The sequence below is a fragment of the Halichoerus grypus genome, chromosome 14, assembly GCF_964656455.1.
Source record: "Halichoerus grypus chromosome 14, mHalGry1.hap1.1, whole genome shotgun sequence".
NCBI classification, from domain to species: domain Eukaryota; kingdom Metazoa; phylum Chordata; class Mammalia; order Carnivora; family Phocidae; genus Halichoerus; species Halichoerus grypus.
The window spans coordinates 1,251,073-1,271,558 of record NC_135725.1 but is presented as its reverse complement, the minus strand read 5'-3'; the positions used below and the strand labels follow the sequence as shown (position 1 = coordinate 1,271,558).

The 20,486-nt window shown below is 51.6% G+C and overlaps 1 protein-coding gene across 3 annotated transcripts in view; it reads right to left on the bottom strand.

The window, feature by feature from the left end:
- Nucleotides 1-1,222: 1,222 nt before the first annotated feature.
- FAM120A (family with sequence similarity 120 member A) overlaps nt 1,223-20,486 on the bottom strand; it is a 93,832-nt gene continuing 74,568 nt past the window's right edge. The window contains exons 13-18 of one of the 3 annotated variants that reach the window (XM_036113721.2): nt 15,384-15,593; nt 13,717-13,900; nt 13,051-13,185; nt 10,676-10,817; nt 10,161-10,257; nt 1,223-3,124 (exon numbers count right to left, since the gene is read on the bottom strand). In XM_036113721.2, coding sequence (XP_035969614.1) covers nt 2,813-3,124; nt 10,161-10,257; nt 10,676-10,817; nt 13,051-13,185; nt 13,717-13,900; nt 15,384-15,593 — 1,080 coding nt within the window. In that variant the 3' untranslated portion in view covers nt 1,223-2,812. Of the gene's footprint in view, nt 3,125-10,160; nt 10,258-10,675; nt 10,818-13,047; nt 13,186-13,716; nt 13,901-15,383; nt 15,594-20,486 lie in introns of all 3 variants that reach the window. The other 2 variants (XM_036113719.2, XM_036113722.2) reach the window with 2 other exon arrangements.

Genomic DNA, 20,486 nt, shown 5'->3' with positions numbered 1-20,486 from the left:
GCGCCCGCGGTCCCGCCTCCAGCACAGGCCGGAAGTGCTCACGGCCCCCCCTCAGCGCCATCCAGAGCACAAGCCGGAAGTGCTCGTGGCCCGGCCCGCGCACAGGCCGGAAGCGGCTCAGGTCCCGCCCCCGTGCGCAGGCCGGAAGCGCGCCGGTCCTCTGCGACTCCCGGGTGCTGTGGCTGGCTTCCCCCGGATACCCGCGGCAGGCTCGTCCCCAGCGCTGCCGCCTGAGCGACCATGGAAACGCCACAGTGGCGGGTGGGCAGGGCCGGCGGGGGAGCCCCGCTGATGGCTGATGTGGGCATTAGCAGCAGCAGCGCTCAGCGCGCTCTGCTTGGTCTCCGAGCCTGCGGTCCGAGGACCGGCCCGGGGTGTGTGTCGTCAGCTGGGCCCGGACCCCCACCCCACCTCGAGCCCCGGGCGCCCCCCAGTCTGCGGTCCGAGAACCGGCCCGGGGTGTGTGTCGTCGGCGGGGCTCGGACCCCCACCCACCGGCCCCGGGGTGTGTGTCGTCAGCGGGGCTCGGACCCCCACCCCACCCCGAGCCCCCGGGCGCCCCCAGTCTGCGGTCCGAGGACCGGCCCCGGGGTGTGTGTCGTCAGCGGGGCTCGGACCCCAACCCCACCCCGAGCCCCCGGGCGCCCCCAGTCTGCGGTCCGAGGACCGGCCCGGTGTGTGTGTCGTCGGCGGGGCTTGCGCCCCCACCCCGGGCGCCCCCAGTCTGCGGTCCGAGAACCGGCCCGGGGTGTGTGTCGTCGGCGGGGCTCGGACCCCCACCCACCGGCCCCGGGGTGTGTGTCGTCAGCGGGGCTCGGACCCCCACCCCACCTCGAGCCCCGGGCGCCCCCCAGTCTGCGGTCCGAGAACCGGCCCGGGGTGTGTGTCGTCGGCGGGGCTCGGACCCCCACCCCACCCCGAGCCCCCGGGCGCCCCCAGTCTGCGGTCCGAGGACCGGCCCGGTGTGTGTGTGCCGTCGGCGGGGCTCGGACCCCCACCCCACCCCACCCCGAGCCCCCGGGCGCCCCCAGTCTGCGGTCCGAGGACCGGCCCGGTGTGTGTGTCGTCGGCGGGGCTCGGACCCCCACCCCACCCCGAGCCCCCGGGCGCCCCCAGTCTGCGGTCCGAGGACCGGCCCGGTGTGTGTGTCGTCGGCGGGGCTTGCGCCCCCACCCCGGGCGCCCCCGCCGCGGTCCCGGCGGAATCTGGAAGCCACGCCGTGTTTATACTAAAAGAATAAAGATTTTTATTAAGCATTGTAAGTTGCATTCAATAGCCTTCGGTACAGCACTCCACAACCCACCTACAATCAGTCAGACCCAACAGCAGTTCATTCTTGCACAATCCATGAGTTAGGGCAGAACTCCCTTCAACTTACAGTAAGATCCTACTCAGGTCTCGCGGGCAGGGATTGGGGAATTACATCTCATTTCTGATCACTAATGTGTGATGAAGAGCATCAGGAGAATTATATGAAAACGAATAAGAAGTGATTCTGATTTCAAAGTACATTGTTTGGAAACAGTAACAAAAACATCAAAATGATATAAGTATACCTGCTTCTACTAAATTCTTGATGGGAAAGTTCTCAAGAACAAGCAATTTGTTTCCTGCTACAGAAGGGGAGGTTGTTTTTTTTTTGTTTTTTTTAAGATCAAAGGGATTTTTTTTTGTTTTTCACAGAATTTCATATTTTGCTAATATGAAGGCATAAAACAGCAACAAAGAACAATAATGCATACAGCAGTGAATACACCAGGGTAATGTTGATATTTGAAACAGCTAGATAATTTTTGGGGGGTTTTTAGAATAAATGCAACAGAGGTCAATAATCACAAAATTTTAAGGTTAGAGCAAGATCAGTCAATGACTAAACAGAGTTAACATCTTTTATAGGACTATTACTGATTATTAGCATTTTGTTTTGCAAATGGGCACATACTGGTAAGAATGGAAGGACAATAACATGCATAATATTAACTACACACTTTAAAAATTATGAACCATGCAGAAGGTTAGCTCAAGTAGTAGCACTAATGGTCTACGTCCGATCAAAACCACATAGTTCATTGATCACAGATGCATGGTATTAAGTCACGAAAAGTTTCAGAACACATTGTGTTGATTTTGAAAGGTCATTTGCATCTTCTATGATTTCAACTTTATCTCCATTTAACTTGCTTGTAAAGTAAGTATGATGTACTGCATATTTAAAATCAGCAGAACGGCAATATTACTCTATAATTTTTTAGTTTTGATAGTTGCACTTTTTTTTTTAACACAAAAGAACCACATCAACAGTGATGAGATTTAAGTAAGAAAGAAAAACCGTGGTGTGCCTTATTTCTTTCATAATCATAAAATCAAAGCCTTAGACAAAGCTTTCTTGTGAACAGTAATGCAAAATCAAAGATAATGGCATACATATGGTGCCAAATGCTAAAAATGATATTTAAGCTATATATACTTAAAGACTGCCAGAATTTGTTTTCTTTATAGTTCAAGAAACACAACTATAGGCTTTTGTCATAACCAGTTTAAACTGTGTGTGTACTTCATTTTAAGTGTGGGAGTCAAATGCTCTTCATTTTCTTTCTCTCTTTTTGTTTTATTGTAGCATTTTGACTACAACTGGTTAAAACTAAAAATGTGTTGTTTAAATCTCTGATATCAAAGAGGGATCCGAATTTCCAAAGTCCTCATTTTTCTCTTACGGAAAGGAAAAAATGTACATAACTGTAGGCTCTCTTTCTCTCCAGATATTCCTGAATCCTACCCTTCCAGCATCCTTCACCCTCTATAAAAAATAAGTTTACTCTTCTTTCTTTAAGACAGCAGCCTCCAGAGCATCAGCTCTGCGGCAAGCACTGTCTGTACTTAGTGCATTTAAGTGAGGATTTGTATTGCACGTCTTAGAGTCATTGTTCAAGGCACTTTCCGAGTGGCTGGGGGCCCTGGCGTCGCCTGCGCTCCCGTTCATCTGGGCAGCAGGCTTCTCCTCAGCCACCGCTCCGTTTTCAGCCAGGGACCCATCTGAAGACACGGCGGACGACTTGGATTCCCCGGATCTTGACTTCAGTTCTTTGGCCACTTCTTCCGCTGAAGCAGCATAAGGAGGCTTGCCCTGGTCAAAATCAAGGACAACAAGCAATAAAGCAGCTTTGATGAACAGTGGGAGAAAAGGAATGCCTACCAAGGCCTGACACCGCCTGCCTCAGATTCAACAGCGGAATGCACGGCACGGGTGTGCTCTTCACGGTGTGTGCTCGCTGCCCTTACGTACTCCGTGGGCTGGACAGCCCGTCCTCTCTACGCTCCCTGTGCACCTGCGCACTCTCTCCCCTTCTCTCCATACACTCCAGTCTGTGTTCTCCGCAGTCTGTCTACACAGTCCGCACACTGTACAGGTTCATAGTCTGCATGCTCCATGTACTCCACACCCGAGCCTACGTTCTCTAGCACCTGCAGAGCACACACACCTGCCCACTCTGCTCTGTACCTCACGCAGTCTGCATGCTGTATGTACTCCACACCCGAGCCTACGTTCTAGCACCTGCAGAGCACACACACCTGCCCACTCTGCTCTGTACCTCACGCAGTCTGCATGCTCCATGTACTCCACACCCGAGCCTACGTTCTCTAGCACCTGCAGAGCACACACACCTGCCCACTCTGCTCTGTACCTCACGCAGTCTGCATGCTCTATGTACTCCACACCCGAGCCTACGTTCTAGCACCTGCAGAGCACACACACCTGCCCACTCTGCTCTGTACCTCACGCCGTCTGCATGCTCTATGTACTCCACACCCGAGCCTACGTTCTAGCACCTGCAGAGCACACACACCGACCCACTCTGCTCTGTACCTCACGCAGTCTGCATGCTCCATGTACTCCACACCCGAGCCTACGTTCTAGCACCTGCAGAGCACACACACCTGCCCACTCTGCTCTGTACCTCACGCCGTCTGCATGCTCCATGTACTCCACACCCGAGCCTACGTTCTAGCACCTGCAGAGCACACACACCTGCCCACTCTGCTCTGTACCTCACGCAGTCTGCATGCTCCATGTACTCCACACCCGAGCCTACGTTCTAGCACCTGCAGAGCACACACACCGACCCACTCTGCTCTGTACCTCACGCAGTCTGCATGCTCCATGTACTCCACACCCGAGCCTACGTTCTAGCACCTGCAGAGCACACACACCTGCCCACTCTGCTCTGTACCTCACGCCGTCTGCATGCTCCATGTACTCCACACCCGAGCCTACGTTCTAGCACCTGCAGAGCACACACACCTGCCCACTCTGCTCTGTACCTCACGCAGTCTGCATGCTCTATGTACTCCACACCCGAGCCTACGTTCTAGCACCTGCAGAGCACACACACCTGCCCACTCTGCTCTGTACCTCACGCAGCAGTCCGCACGCTCTACACACTCTCGTGTGCGCACATCCTCGACAGTCTACACTGTCTACACTCCACACTCTCTCTAGTCTGTGCCTCTATAGTCTACACTCTAATACACTCTGTCTTATTTCTGACTGACCTGCCACTGGCAGGAGCTTGTCTCAGCAGGTTCATGCTGGGACCCCTTCCCTCCACTTCTCTGTAGCTAATATCCTGGCCATGCCGGAGAGCCCCACTTGAGCTCTACCTCATCCTTCTGGGCAGTACCAGTTCTACCTTAACACCGCCCCTCAATAAATCCTGTCTGAAATTTCAGACTACGACTCCCCCAAATGTTCACCAACTAACACGTCTGCCTGTCACGGTCTGTGGGAGGCCCATTTCTACTGGGAAATGGAGGCAAACCTAAGTCCTCTCTGAACAACCCAACAAGAAATAAGTCTAAGCTGATAATCGCCACATATGTTTGTGACTTATCTCTTCTGAACGGGTCTCTCTGCTCCTCTTAACAGATTTAAAAGTAATTCTGGAAAAATATGAACTTTTAGAGTGATTCAGCTCATGTCCTGAAAGACAAGGAAGACAGCCCGAGATCTTCCAGGTGCTTACATCTTATACCATGGGTTTCTCAGCCTGGCACCGTGACATCTTGGACCTGATCGTTCTGCCATGGGCTGTCTTGTGTGCTACAGAGTGGTGGGCATCACTGGCCTCTGCCCATTAGAAGCCAGAAGCACCTGCAGGTTGAGCTGTGCTGATCAACAATGTCCCCCAAATAAGCCAATGGCCCTCAGGGGGGCGACATCACCAGGGCTGAGAACCGCTGTCAGAGGCAGACACATTGCCGAAGAAAACCTTAATGGTCTTTGCCTTCAAATGGTCATCTTTCAGTGAAGAAACTGAGACCCAGAACCCGAAAACTGCCTACAGATCTCCCAGCTCTGCATTCCTTCCCTTTCGACCCAAGACAGCAGCGTGTCTGGTCTCCAGTCTTCCCTACTCTGAAAACCAGGGTGTCTGCCTGGTTGAAAAAAAGGCCCTCCCTGCTCAGCCAAGTGGGGCTGGAGGTGCCCGTCGCCCTCGCCTCCGGCACGCCATCTCGCATGCTGGTGGTTCCTGGGTTGGTTCCCCTCTGGGCTCCATTCCCATGGGTCTTCTCACTTTAGAGTTCAGAAATACGAATGTGAGCTTTTCCACAAGTCAATACTACTGTCATTTTGTTGGAACCTTAAGAAAAATAATTAATACAAAAGTATAAGAGGGCAAAGCGGGGAAAAAGGTAACATCAAAGCTTTCCAACCTCCGAGCCCTCACTCTCTGAGGGAAAAGCCCCCTTCCACTAGAGAGACACGTGCAGCAGGGTCGCCAGGGCCGGCGGCGGGGGCCGGCTGGCTGGGGGCTCCCCACAGTCACTGTCTGGAGACCACGGGGGCAGGTACAGACGATGCCAGCGGAGGGAGCAGGCGTGCTGACTGCACCTGTTCAGAAACAGACGTGCCCTCTTTCTACAGCCAAGTCTTCCCATAAGCCTTGGCCACTACATGCCCCCCCCGAAGGGCACCCCGAGCACAGGGCGGCACTGCTTCCTCCGCCCGCTGACACTCGACCCTCCCGGGCGGCTGCAACACCAACAAGACAGACGGGCCACAGACGCTCGCAGGCCAGCTGCCCTTCACTATCTGCTTCTCAAGGGGCAAGAACACTGATGCCACCTAAAAACGAGCAACAGGAAGCACCGAGGTGGAGCCGTCAGAACACAGCGTAAGAACACCAGGGAAGGAACCGCACCCCTGCGGGCCGCCGTGCCTCGGCTCCAGCACCCGACCCAGAGGAGCAGCACGGAGCAGACCAAGAAAGCCCGGAGGGGAGGTGGGAGACAGAGGGGAGGTCCAAAACAGAAACAACGACGGCGCCGGAAACGAAGACCCAACTAGGGAAACACAACAGCAAGTGAACATCGTAATACATGAAGATGGCAAAAAGGAAGAAAAGCTTAAAATCGGAAATGCAAGTCAAACCACAATGAGATACCCAGCCAGACAGCTAAACTCAAGTATGGACAGTAAGTGGCGCTGGCGAGGGCACGGAGAAACGCAGACCCTCGTGCGCGGCTAGCGGGAAGGGAAAACTGCAGCCGCCGCAGAGAGTCTGGCCGTTCCTCAAGTGCATGAATGCAGAATGCCCACAGGTCCCAGGAATCACCCCCAGAGGAATGGGACGTCTGTCCATGCAAACACCTGAAGGCAAAGGCGGTAGTGAACAATAGTGCGTATCTGAAAGCTGCTAAGAGAGATACCAAAAGTTCTCATCACAAGAAAATACGTTTTTGTAACTATTCGAGGTGATGCAGGTTAACTAGACTTACTGCAGCGATCACTCTGCAGTATGTACGCCTGGGACTAATACCATGCTATATACCACTGACATCTCAGTAACGCTGGGGAAAACCCGAACCTATACACAGATGCTCACAGCAGCATTACTCATAACAGCCAAAACAGTGAAAACAGCCTAAATGTCCATCAGCTGAGAAATGGATACACAAGATGTGCCCCGTCCCCCGGTGGAGCGTCACGCAGCAACAAACGGAGCGACGTGCTGGCGCTGCAACAGTGCCCTTCCGGGACACGCACACAGAGCACAGCCACGGAAAGCAGATCCGTGGCTGCCAGGGGCTGGGACGTGGCTGCTCCTGAGTAAGGGCTTTCTTCTTGGGGTGGTGAATGTTCGGGAATTAGCAGGGTTGCTGCATGACAGTAAGAACAGACTGCACTGTCCACCTGAAGCAGGTGAATTCTGTCTCAAAAGAAGACCTCCAGGGAGCGGAGAACATGCCAAACACCGACAACAGACACGGGACGAGCTCCACAGGAATGCCAGAGATGAAAGCCAGGAAGGAAAAACAAGAGAAATGAAAAACCAGTAATCCAAGAAAACTTTCTGATGTAAGACAAGATCTGAAACTGCGTTTAGAAAGAGCACGTTGTGTGCTGAGAGCACCAACCCAGAACGACCAGCAGCGGGGTGCATCACTAAACCTTGGCAGAGAAACAAAAACAATTTGGGCATTTGGGCCAAAACCCCAAATGACTTCCAAGGGAAACACAATTCTTTTATTATTAGTCTTTGACGTAAAGCTTTATGACAGAAGAAAATGACAGAACGTGCATGAGACACCTGAAGGGGAGGTAAGAGCCACCGCTTTTGATTGTTAGGAAAGCAAAGTGCTTTCAAACGTGCCCTCGTTTCCACTGGGCCCTCCCTGTGAAGTGTGCTGAGGAGAGCCTCGAGGGACAGCGCTGGTGGACAGAGGACACGCTTCCACAGAAGCCGAGGAGATAGGCCGCGGTGGGGCAGCAGGTCAAGGCTGTGTGCCGGGACGACGCGATCAGTGACAGCACAGCTACCATCAGAAACGCGAGCGCCAGGGGACGGAGCCACTGTGCGTGCAGCTGGGACAAAGCCAATGACAAGTCCGGGGGCACTCTAACTCAATCATGCCCGGGTTCTCGCGGTGGAAGAAGAGACACATAGATACCAACGGTAAAGTTTAGGTCAAATTTCCAAAGTCTTAAATTTGAATTAGAAGAGTCCATATAAACCCCTGAGGTATTTCACCGAAGAAAAGCAGCGGCATACACACGCGTGTCTGTGTGCGCACGGTACATTCGAGTTCACGTACTTCCTCTAGCCCCGGTCACAGGAAAAGTCCAGAAACAGTGATTCGGTGTGAGGAAAGGAAGAGATTCAACAGAAGTCCTGTGACAGTAAAAGCCCTTGGTTTAAATTATAAACAGGAGTGTGAATTCATGAGGATTGTATCTTAAAAAAACGCAATAAAAAGCACGCATGTCATGTGTGTGTTTCTGCACAAAGAAACAGGACTGCATGTCCAGGCGTGTGCACACAGTGCACGAGGAACAGTAACCGACCCCATGGCATCGGGGTCCACGGGCACCCAGACTGTGGTCTTGAAATGCCATTTCCCACTAAAGAGCCCAAGGAACTCAGAGAAATGTGGTGGTTCTGCTGGGCCAGGCGATACCTGCAAAGGAAGCTGCCGCAGACCAGACGCCACACGAGGGCCCACGCCAGGGTGGGCAAGGGTCTGTCCTGCAAGGGCTGTCATACTCAGGTACCAAACAGGAGGCGAGGGGAAGAAGCTTCTCTTTATAAAAATACCCCAGTAATAACAAAAAAAGAAACGATGGAACAAGAATGTCTTCCTTCTGCAGTTTCCGGTGACTGCGTGGATCCGGTCAGCGGCACGTCTTGACAACAGGTCCTGACACGCAGACACGTAGCCCGACAGAAGCACACAGGTCCACCTCAGCCTTGGCACCGGGACAGACCCACTCCCAGGACGCAAGACAGAGGAGGCCGGGTCACGGGGGCCGCCCCCTCAGCACACACGCGGCCAGACGCAGGAAGTCTGTGGGTGACACACCGCGTCATCCGTCCTCCAACAAAGTGAAGGAAACAAGCAGGGAGGGAGGGAAGCCAGCGGATCCAGGGACTCTGAAGAACATGGGCACCCCACGGAGACAAGGAAGAAGCTACGGCACACAGCTGTCCTGTGTGGCTCTGGTGTCTGTGTTTTATACAAAGGCCCCGTAGCCAGCAGGGCCGGCAGCAGCACGCGGGCTTCTGCACAGGACAGGCTCTGGGCTGGAGCACAGCAAGGGCGGCTTCCCCTCCCTCTCGTCAACCTGATTCAGAGGCTGAGTGCCTTCCACTCAGAGGGGCGTTTCTGAAAGCAGAGGGAGGTCGGGGTGGGGCTGGGGGGCCAAAGTGAGCAGAGCCCACCCCCCACCCCGGGGGATGCTGCACTGCAGACTGGGCCCTGCTTCTAGGGAGGGGGCTGCCTTTGTACCTGACTCGCTAGATTTCATCAAAACAGAAGTTTCTGGGGCGCCTGGTGGCTCAGTTGGTTGAGTGTCTGACTCTTGGTTTCAGCTCAGGTCACGATCTCATGGGTCCTGAGATCCAGCCCCACATCGGGCTCCACGCTCAGCGGGGAGTCTGCTTGAGATTCTCTCTCCCTCTGCCCCTCCCCCCGACTCACTCTCTCTCTACAATAAAAATCTTAAAACAAACAAAACAGAAGTTTTTAAGATGCTGAGGTCAGCTGGTAAAGGCAGGCATTTTAGTTTCTCTTGGCCAATTAAATTTCCGTGCGTGGGTTATTAGTATGTGAGTCCCAGGAGTCCTGAGGTTTGCACGTTGCAGCATGGACAGAAATGCACACTTTGATTAAATGTTGTAACTCAAGAAGTAGACTGACTGGCATTTCTAAAAGATCCTTCTCAAGGGGAAATTCATCAGGATCCAGGTTCTAAAGTGGTAACAGCCAAAGCGGGACGAAACTCCAGCTCTTTTCATGGAGAAATGTACATGACTCTGTCCCCTCACAAGCTAGCCAAGATGGTCCAGGAGAAGAAAAAGATTTCAGTTTTCTTCTTAAACCCTAACTGCTATTTACCTAAATAATGTTTTAGAACATAAACGCCACTGACAGCCCTGGAACATCCCCCGTGCAGCTGTGACCAGGAGACCATACTCTTCGGCACCGATGACAACGGCGGCCCAACTGGGCTGAGGGGTCACGCCTCGCGCCACCACTGTGTTAGATGCACACTCGACAGCGACAGAAACACCCCAGCACTCCCCGTCTAGACCCAGGCACCGAAGGACTAGCCCGCGAGACCGGGCCCTCGGGGTGCGCCACCGCCCCGAGCTGCGGATTACCTGAATCACACCCTGGTTTTTATAGCCTCTGCCGTAGTACCGTCCACCTCTTCCAAACGTTCTGATCACCGGGGTGGAAATAACTCCCCTTGGACGCCTGAATGGATAAAAGAGGACAGAAGCACACAGGCTTGAATCTGCTGAGACAGCTAAGACATTTAAAATGACGTCCATCTCACGCGGTAGACTTGTGCCACAGCACGGGTTTATCCCAACATTCCAAGAAATCAATCTTATTGTTTTGGTCCATATCCAGTGCATTCAATTTGAAAAACAATACACTTCAAAAATGTTACTTTTTTTGAATATTGAAAAACGGTTAATTGAATAATGTGTGGATAATTATTTAATAATGGTTAAAACAACTACATAATACTACATATAATGGAATCCTTTGTAACCACAAACAGTGACATCAAAGAATGTATCTAATGATATAAAAATGTTCCTAGTACAGTCATAACTGAAAGAAGAGGCTGTTTTCTTATTAATACAAACACGTTTTCAGAACCTACCCTCTCGCTGGTCCTCCAACAGAAACCACCTGTAGGGGGAAGGGCCCGCGGCTCCCGCGGCCCCGTCTGCTCCCAGCCCAGTGGCCGACCACAGTCCCTGCTATCTCTAGCTTCCCTCCCTGAGAAGGTATCGGCTGGATTCCTGCAGAAAAAACAGAACAGATCTTGACAATCACAGAATTAAAAATAGCAAAAACAAGCAAGCAACTTCTTTTCAATTGTGGTTTACGTTTCATATAAAACCCCCTTCCCTTGTTTTGTGAAGACTTATTTATTACGTAAAGTATCTATGTGCACATCATTTGATTTTAATGGTTTTAACTGTTGTTAAAAATACACCTGAGAGTAAGCAAACATGTTGGCTATTCATAGAACTCATGGCAATTGAAACAAGCTACAAATGCAACTGTGCAAGGCTTTTAGCCTGAAATAGGTTCAACAAAGTGCTGCCACTGGGTGCTCAGGAACCCCCTTCACCACCAAGGTGGACACCTGCAAACTCAATGTTTTCTCTTCCCGTAACTGCTTCCAAGTCTCCTGCCTTCACCAAACATTACAGAAGTTAACCAGTAAACGTGGCTGTTATTTCTCACTGTATTGTTAAATTAGAATTCCTTCACGTGGGGTCACAAACATCCACTGTATTCATTAACTTCTATTAGCTACATATAGCCTGCATTTTCTAAGGTTTTCTGACTAAACTAAGAAAATTCTCAACTAACTGACAGCAAAACTTCTGATAAAAACCAAACAGAACAGAACCTCAGGCTGCTTATTTCCTGGCAGATGGAATGGGTTCTAACACACTCTCCATCATCCAGGTGTTCGACATGACAGTTAGCTGCCACACAGCACTGCCCCACAGGCAGATCTACGACAAGCCTCACATTCCTAACAGCCACACTGAAAAAATACAAAAACAGATGAAATAGGTTTTGATAATGTTTTATTTGACCCAATATATCCCAAATAGTATTATTTCAATGTGTAATCAATATAAAAAGTACTAATTAGATATTGTTTTCTTTTTTCTATGTTAGGTCTAAAATTGGATGTGTATATTGTGTTTAGGGCCCAGCTCAGCTTGGACGAGCCCAGGTCAAGTGCTCAAGAGCCACGGTGGCCGACGGTTACTCCACTAGACAATGCAGAGCTGAGCTCCAGACACAATTTGGGGGAAGTTATGAAACAGGTTCCTCTTGCCATTTCAGCCCAAGAAACAACTACTTTTTTTTTTTAAGATTTTATTTATTTATTTGAGAGAGAGCGAATGAGAGAGAGAGAGCATGAGAGGGAGGAGGGTCAGAGGGAGAAGCAGACTCCCCGCTGAGCAGGGAGCCCGATGTGGGACTCGATCCCGGGACTCCAGGATCATGACCTGAGCTGAAGGCAGTCGCTTAACCGACTGAGCCACCCAGGCGCCCCTCAAGAAACTACTTCTGACCCCACAGTGTCCACAGCCACCAGCCCACCCAGAATTGTATCCCAACTGCACACTGACATGAGTGTCCAGACAAGGGGTGCACGGAGCTGAAGCCAATGGTGAAGCAGAGAGCACGAGTCACTGCACGTTGCATGGCGTGGGCAGGAAGAAAAGCGCCGGTGGGAGGCAGGAGAGGGGCATGCGGGGCCGGTGAGGGGGAGAAATGGCCCCAGAGCCCTGTGGGGGGGTAGGGGGCGCTGCGCTGGCCTGCGAGTCTTTTCTGCTCCAGAAGAGCTCTCCCTCCAGCCCCAAGGAGCTGAGCTGGAAAAACATTCCTGGGCAGGAGAGGAAGACTTGCCTGTCCTAAAGTTACTCAAAAATGTATCTGAAGAGCCCTGTAATGTGGATGGGATGGCCGGGTCTAACTCTGCAGTCCCAAAATATAGGACATGTGACAAAGCTACGAGTCACAAGCTCTAATTACAGCAAAATCACAAGACGTTATTTCAAAACTAAATGTTAAGACTTTTTTCTCTCTTGTAAGACTAACACATACAAGAAGAGAAGCAAAGGGAATTTAAAATAAACTCATTTATATATGTGGTATTAGAACTTTCTTTAAAAATGTTTCCTATGAAACAGTCTGTGGAAAGTTTTTGTGCCAGGAGTTCTGCTACGGCCTCGGAACCTTCTACACCAGCTCGTCCTCTCTCGCCGGGGAGCAGCCCACCAACGGGCACCGTCAGGCAGCCTGTCCCAGGACAGGAGGCGATGCTGGGGCCGGGCGCACAGGGCCACGTGGACACCCGATGGCCCCGCTGCAAGGCAGAGACCTGGGGGTGGAGGGGGCTGGAGCGGGCCTAGCGGAAAGGATGCGGTGCCGGGCCGGGACAGCAGAGGGGGGCCAGGCGGGGCAGCGAAGCTCTAGGAGAAGGCATGGCATAATTACCACCCTGCGACTTGCTAGTCCTGCTGCTGTCACCGCCGGAGAAGGCTCCGCAGTGCCCCGCTGCCGTTGCCACTCGGAAGGCACGGTAAGCGCCTGTCGCTACAGTCTCCCCATAGGGGCCTCCAAAGCCACAGACTCCTGTGGGACCCGGGTGGAGAGAGACGGAGAAGCCATGAGGAGCAGGTTCGGGGGGAGCCGCCGGTGGACTTCTGGGCAGAGCGACCCCGTCTCCTTCAGCTGCTGCTCCCACACCATCAGCTGCCAGGAAGGGGGGTCTCCCAGCCCCCCGCACCAGCACTGGAATAACTCTGAACTGTCAACCACAGGGGCTCAGCCACTGGCTGGGGGGGGGGGAGGGGGAGGGGAGGGCGGCCTTGGCGGAGAGGACTCCTCTGGCACCCCAGACATGAGCCGACCAACCCTAACACCTGATCTCTGCAGCAGGTTGTATTTCCCTCTCTCCCCTCCTCATCACGGCTTCGGGAGTCGAGTCTGCACTGGTCACTCCTGAAAAGCTGGTGCTGCAAACTTCATCATAAGCCTGACGATTAATTACCAGTTCCCAGCACAGCAAGACATGGACCACCACGGGGCTACACGTGGTGCACATGGCATGTGCGCCTGTCCCCCCACACCGCCGGGCCCTCCCGGAAGCGCCTGCACACTCACCTGCAAAGCCCCGCCCTCGGCCCTGAGCCGGGGGGACGGGCCCGAAGTGCCGGGGGTACACGGAGGCAGGGTAGAAAGGCAGCGCCGCAGGCGGCGGGAAGGGAAGTGGGTGGCTCTGCCGGGAGAGGTTCAGCCCTTCCAGGATGCTCTGCCGCATCTTTTCCACCTTGGCAGCTTGCTCGGCCTGCAAGTCAAGTGCCGGCACGTGAAAACGTGGCTCACAGGCTTCACTTGAATTGGAACGGACAGGACAGAGGGAGACACGCCAACTGCCAGGACACGTCTGCATACTTCCCACAAGTCACGGTCTGCGTAGCCACACTTCATACGGAAGGCAAGCAAGACTGAAAACGCAATGAACAGATCCCTCTCGCTCCCATGACCTCGATCCCAGACAAACATCAACTTAAACCCCGGCTTTCTTGGCTTATTTCCAGGCAAAAACCATTTACTACAGGAGTTCTTCATTGAAAGTGTTTTGGTTCTGGAAACCAGCGGCTGAGTCCAGACAGGTCACGCTGCAGCGCAGACAGCGCCCACGGACTGGCGCTCAGGCCGGCGCGTGCTGCGCATGATACCGAGCACACTGAGACACAGTGGCCGCGCTGGGGTGGGACAGGAAGCTGCCCGAGGGGGTCACATCGCAGAGGGTAACGTCACCCACACAAACGCGCCCAACACTGCTCATGTGCGTCAAATTCACCGTGAAAAAACACCTACAACATTCGCCTGGAGTGTCTTTTGTTAATAAATACATAAAGACATACAGCAACCCCAATTCTTGATCCGAGGCTCTGAAAACCCGCGCACCCCATGAATCTGTCTTTAGACTGAGGCTGACTTGGGAGCCACGGTGGCTCGGGGAGAATACGTAGTTAGAAGCCTGAAGCAAACGTGAGCCTCTTTCGTGCAACGGGACAAGATCACCTGACGGCCGACTTCACCTTATGCTTAAACCAGGATTTCACACAAGCATGATCCCTCCTTATCCACGAGTTCCACGTCTGTGGATTCACCTACTGCTGAAATGTATCTGTAACCCCGAATCAGTGCTCGTGACCTTCTCGTGGCGGTCCGCAGACCCGTGCAGAGCAGGGTGAGGTGGGAGGTGCCACCAGGGCTCTGCCATCCTGTTGCAGATTTTACACCGTCTACTTAGTGCCACGTTTCTGTGTTTCTGTGGGTGATTCTGCTGTTTGAAATGGGCCCGAGCATCGTGCTGCGTGCCGGCTCGTGTCCCTAAGTGCCAGGCTGTGGGATGTGCCTTGTGGAGAAAGCCCGTGTGTCACGTGCACTGTTCAGGCTGTTAGAGTGCTGCGGCCGCGAGGACAATGTGAGTGAGCAACATATGTCCATCGAGACGTCTGGCAACAGAAACACACACAAACAAGGCAGCGTATGGAGCTGTGACAGAGATGTGGCCAGGGGCCGGTAGAAACCCAGCCCCGTACGACCCCCAGGAGCAAGGTTCAGCGTCCGGTGACTGAGTGCTCAGGTGGGTACAGCACGCCGCCTCTACATCCAGAGCTCGGCGCCCGCGGCCTGCACGGTCACTCACGCACACGCGGGGCTGGCCCGGGCTCAGGAGCCGGCGCACGTTCCTGCATCCTGGTTTGAGGCGGCCCGCCCCTCCTCCCTGCCCCCCACCGACGTTCCCCGCAACTGACCTGACCATCACAGAGGTCGATGAGTGGGGTCTTTTCCCGGCTTGCTTTGAGGAGCTTGGACTGGAAGAGCTTCCCATCAAAATACATCCAAGGGCAGCAGTGCTCCCAGGGCACCGGCTGGCCACACGCGTCGTTCGCAAACAGGGCCATGTCCACACCACTCATGAAGAGAGCTGACAGCTGAATGCCTCGGGGGTCGAGGTTCTCAATCTTTAAATGGAAAAGAGTGATTTCCGTGGAGTAAGAGCACGACAGGCCCCGCTTCTCGCAGCGTCTAACTACAGCTCTCCACGGTTAACGTGGACACCCCTCCACCAAACGCCCCTAAGCACAGTGACCCTAGCGCTGGCCTATCTGAGCACAGACTTTTTATGTTACTTAACGGATTTACGTTTAAGACACCGCTGTATAAACATACTGCTTATTTCAATGTGGAACTGTAAAGCGTTGTACCAGCGCACAGTGAGACCGCGCTGTGGCTGACGCCACACAGTAACAGACTACCAGGAGTCTCCTTAGCGCTCAGGAAGTCCACAACTCACGCATGACAACAAGTCACACTGCAGATCCTACATGCTGCCAACGTAGGAACAGAAAGATTATAACAAGGAACATTCTAGTAAGATTCTACATTTTTCAAGTCATTATATTAAAAAAGTACTCAGTATAATTTCATTCTAAAACCTGTACTTCATGTTTATATCATTTTATATGTTAATGTTTTAGATAGCAACTCATTAATGAGACTGTCAAATGTTTCGGGAGAAATGGATAGCTTATAAATGGAGAACACAACAACAAAAACACTGTGTCTGGACCATGCAGACTATCTCTCCTGGCCCCCCCCGCTGGTGCTGCCGCCCCCTCTGCTCACACCTGGTGCGCTGGGCAAGGAACACTGACAGATACAGTCAACTCTTGATCGTCTGTCTACGAAGGACCTGGTTTGTGGATTATCCAGAACCGAGCTCTCACTGCCTGGCTTCTGTCTTCCTGCCCTGCATGCTTACTTTCTAAGGTGATGGTGTCCCAAGAATGCATTCTTTACGGGGCACCCACTAAGTGCCTAAAAGTGGCAGGTGCCCTGGCTTTTCATTAAAAAGGAAAAAGGTCATGCCCGTGCCAGATAATGATGAATTTATGAGCATCTGCCATTTCGTGCCAACATCCCCACAATCAGCTAACGCCGTTTTCCAACCTCTGTGTTTTGGATTTTTCCAAACCTGGAAAAGCCTGTCCATGCCCACAGCCTAGCCCGCCGGCCCCGGCTTTGGGAGCGGCTTCTCTGGAGCCTCCAGCCTCACTGGGAGGGATACCACGCTCGGCTGAGGGCAGGCAGGGCTGCATGATGGGACTGGGTGCATTTTTATATTTATGAGCAGAAAACACAGAAAGAGAGGAACAAAATGGAGAAAGAATTCATTTGAAGTGGAAAAGTCCCTTCTCCTCTGAGAGTCTCGAAGCAGAAAGTGGGAGCGTTTCCTCCTGGAAAGCTGACCCTGGGAACGTGGCCTCGCAGCGAGGGGACCATGGGGAAGCCAGGGGTGGCCAGTGTTGTCCCGCAGGGCAGCAGTGCCTTCTGGGGAAGCTGCTGCCAGCGCCCAGTCCCCGGTGGTGGCCACGTGCACATGCCACCCCTCACGTGCAGGACGGAGCCCCCGCCGCCCGGCGGGCAGACATGGAGGGCTCTCCCGGGCAGCTGACAGGAGGTGTGGGGAGTCAGCCTCACCCACACACATATCTACTTATTCTAAAAAGACTCACCATCAGTGAAAGAACCGTTTGCATGGGTTTCAAAAATGATTATCAAGTCATTTAGTTTTACTAACAACAACTACCATAATTTCACAGAAAAAATTCTCAAAATAAACGCTGTTTAAATAATGTAAATAAAATCTCAACTGCCGTGCAGATCTTGCCTGGTCCAAACAGTTTTCTAAATTACTTCACACAGTGTTTTGTATTTCTTTCCCTACGTGCTAATTATACAAATAACGCTACGTAACACCTACAGGGACCGTGACACGTACGTATCGGGTACCGCTGTGCGCACTGTCACGTGCATTCTCTCGTTTACGTCTCGACCACTGTGCGATACACACACCTCTCCTAGCACTCCACTTCACAGAGTGGGACACGGAGTCACAGGGCGCTCGGGGTCCTGACACCGGTCATCGGCAGCACCGGAGTCTGATCCCTGGGTCGTGGGTGTAGCTGCGACGGTGGCATCCCAGCCTCACTCTCTTACACCCAGGAAGAGAAAATCGTCAGCAGTATCCAAAGTCCCTCAACTAGAGAAAGTGACACAATTCTCTGACTTTATAGGAAATACAAATACGGAATTCAATCTCTGCCCAATTAGCTCAAGAACCAAATGCCAGTGAGGCTGCCCCGCCCAGCACCTCTCTGCTGGGCCGCAGACCCGTCCTCTGATTGGCCATGTCACCTGCACGCACCCTGACTCTTGCAGGCGCCACAGGGGCCTGATCCAGTCGTAGAGCTCCTCCTCCTCCATCTTTTATGTTCTGCACTGAGTAGGCGAAACTGTTACAAGAATTTAAAGCAATTATAAGGACATCAAGAGCAGGGGAGAAAGAAACTGGATAAATATTGAGCCTGTACAAAAGTCCTTCTCCTGACCCTTTCCCCGCCTTCCTCCAGGCACAGGGTCAGCACTGATTTACCTTCTCCACTACCTTCATGCGGGTAGCCTAAGAGAAGCACCTAAAAATACAGCAGGGAAAACAAGGGCCGTTGATCCCTGTAGACCACGTCTGCGAGGAGCCACGCCGGACACGCAGCTGTTCACGGTCACGGTGGGCAGACTGAGCACCCACACACAAGCACTCTTACAAAGTCATTCTAAATTAATGCTTTCAACATCTTTCCCCACCAAACCTCCCATCAGAAAAGCCAACGAGAGGCCAAAGTCAGAATTGGGTCTTTTACTTTTCTCCTTTTTATTCTAAAAAGCATAGAATGGACAAAAATGGGAGAAAAAAAATAGGGTCTGGGCAATCCACAAACTGGACAGAGGCCCCTAAGACAACTACCAAAATCAAGAGTTGACTATATCCCAAACAGTGGAATGGCATTGCATGGAAAAGCATCATCCTTGCTTTCGATATAACAAATTTTAATGGTTAAATGAAAAACCAATTTAAAAATTAACTTTTCTATCACTGAATTTTAGGACTCTCAGCTTTGCCTAGGGATTTCTGTAGCATTTAAATAATGATTATTCCTATCAATTCTCAATCTGATAGCTGAGAGAATCCTCAATCTTAAAAAAAACAAAAAACAAAAAACTACCTTTCCCCCCAGTGAATACTATTTCCCCCTTCTAGCTCTACGGAATCTGGGCTGCTTGGGAGTGAAGTGCCAGCAGTGCAGGCCGTCCTTGAAGGGAAGGCGGACCTCCAGACCAGCAAGAGCCGAAGGGACAGTGGCGGGCCTCAAGTCACTGCACATAAAATGGGTCTTTCTAAACACAGCTCTAGAAACACCTGGCTTCAGATGAAGGATCAGGAGAAAACCATGAAAGCACTAAGACCTCAAAAGAACCAAAATGAAAGCTTAGAGTGTGGCTGTCTTTCAAAAGTTACACCCTGTGTGTTGATCCAAAATGAAAAGGATATGGGAGAGAAGATGAACTTTGAGGAAAAGCAACTTGATGGTGAGTAAGGCTTGGTGGGCATACCTGATACCTGGCGGTCTGATTTTCAGAACTGGGATGTCAATACTGATGTAATAATCTAAATAAGAGAAACAGGAAGTAGAGGTAGAGGGATGGCACCACACGCTAGTCAAAGTATTCACAACACCCCTGAGCACAGGCTGGGGACGAAGACAGAGCTGATGGCACCACCAGCCGGGGGCACGCAAGCGAGAGCCTGCGCTGAGGGCCAGCCTTTTGGGGACACCCAGCCAAATACTCTAGAACGAAAACTTAAATTCAAAAACATTACAAATGAAATAATTTCTGTCTAACAAACAGAAAAGCTTGATCTGCAAAGTAAAGAATATAATTTGGGGTGGGTTCTAAGTTTTGTTGTCTTATTTATTAGCTTGTGTCGAAGTCATCAGAAGCCTAGGGCGACCACGGGTGACCCAGGGCTCTGCACAGTCGAGGGCCACTCAACACCAAATTACTGAATATAACTAAATAATTCAGGGGAACCAGACATTGACTGGGCCCCAACTGTGCAATACTGAGTATCTATAAAGCGAGCCCCAAACAGCCCTGCAGGGAAAGAATGCCTTCATAAAGAATGGCTAAAAGATCTAAAAGTGAAGGCAATTTGTCAAAAGAGATTATTTGATTACAAACCAAGTATTAAAAAACAAAAACAAAACAAAAAAAAAACTATGTCAAAGGAAAAAAAACAAAAACCCTGTACATTAAAAAGAAAAGGCAGATCCACTGATTTAGCTAACTCTGGAAAGTCTTAAACTTTCTAAAGTTTAGTACAGACATTATAGAAAGCGAGTACAGCTGTGCGAACACAGCGACTAACCCAAGTGCACTGAAAAGATAAGCACCCCGAAAAATCAGGGGACCACTTGGAGAAAATTAACGTTGCCAAAACAATAAAGAACAAAAGGAGTTACTGGAAGGAAAACTTAAAAGGAATACGATGTTAAATGCTAAGCAAAAGGGGCACAGGGATGATGGCGTCACACTGTTCTTCAAGTGGCTTTTTAAAGGGGTTTACAATCGAGGAGGGCCAAGACTATTTTTTAGAGAAAACGAATGCTGTTATTAGGAACAACAGAACGAAACGAGAAAAGAATCCTGGCCAGATGTGAGAAAATCCTGAAGACCAAGCCCTCCCTGGGGTTCGGGATCCCCACCTGAAACAAAAGCAAGTTTACTTCCTGATGTGAAAATAAGAGTAAACGCCCCCTGGTAACGAGGGAAAACCTCTATCGGACAGAAGTAGACTTGACCGTTTCCACCACCGGGAAGGATACTGCCTTTGCCCTGAAGGCTCCGAAGTCTGCAGCTCGGTTTTCTAGTCTAGCGCTCTGAGCGGCTCTGCCCGGTGAGGTCAGCCCTCATCACAGAAGTCCGAAGCAACGCTTCCCAACACAAGGAATGAG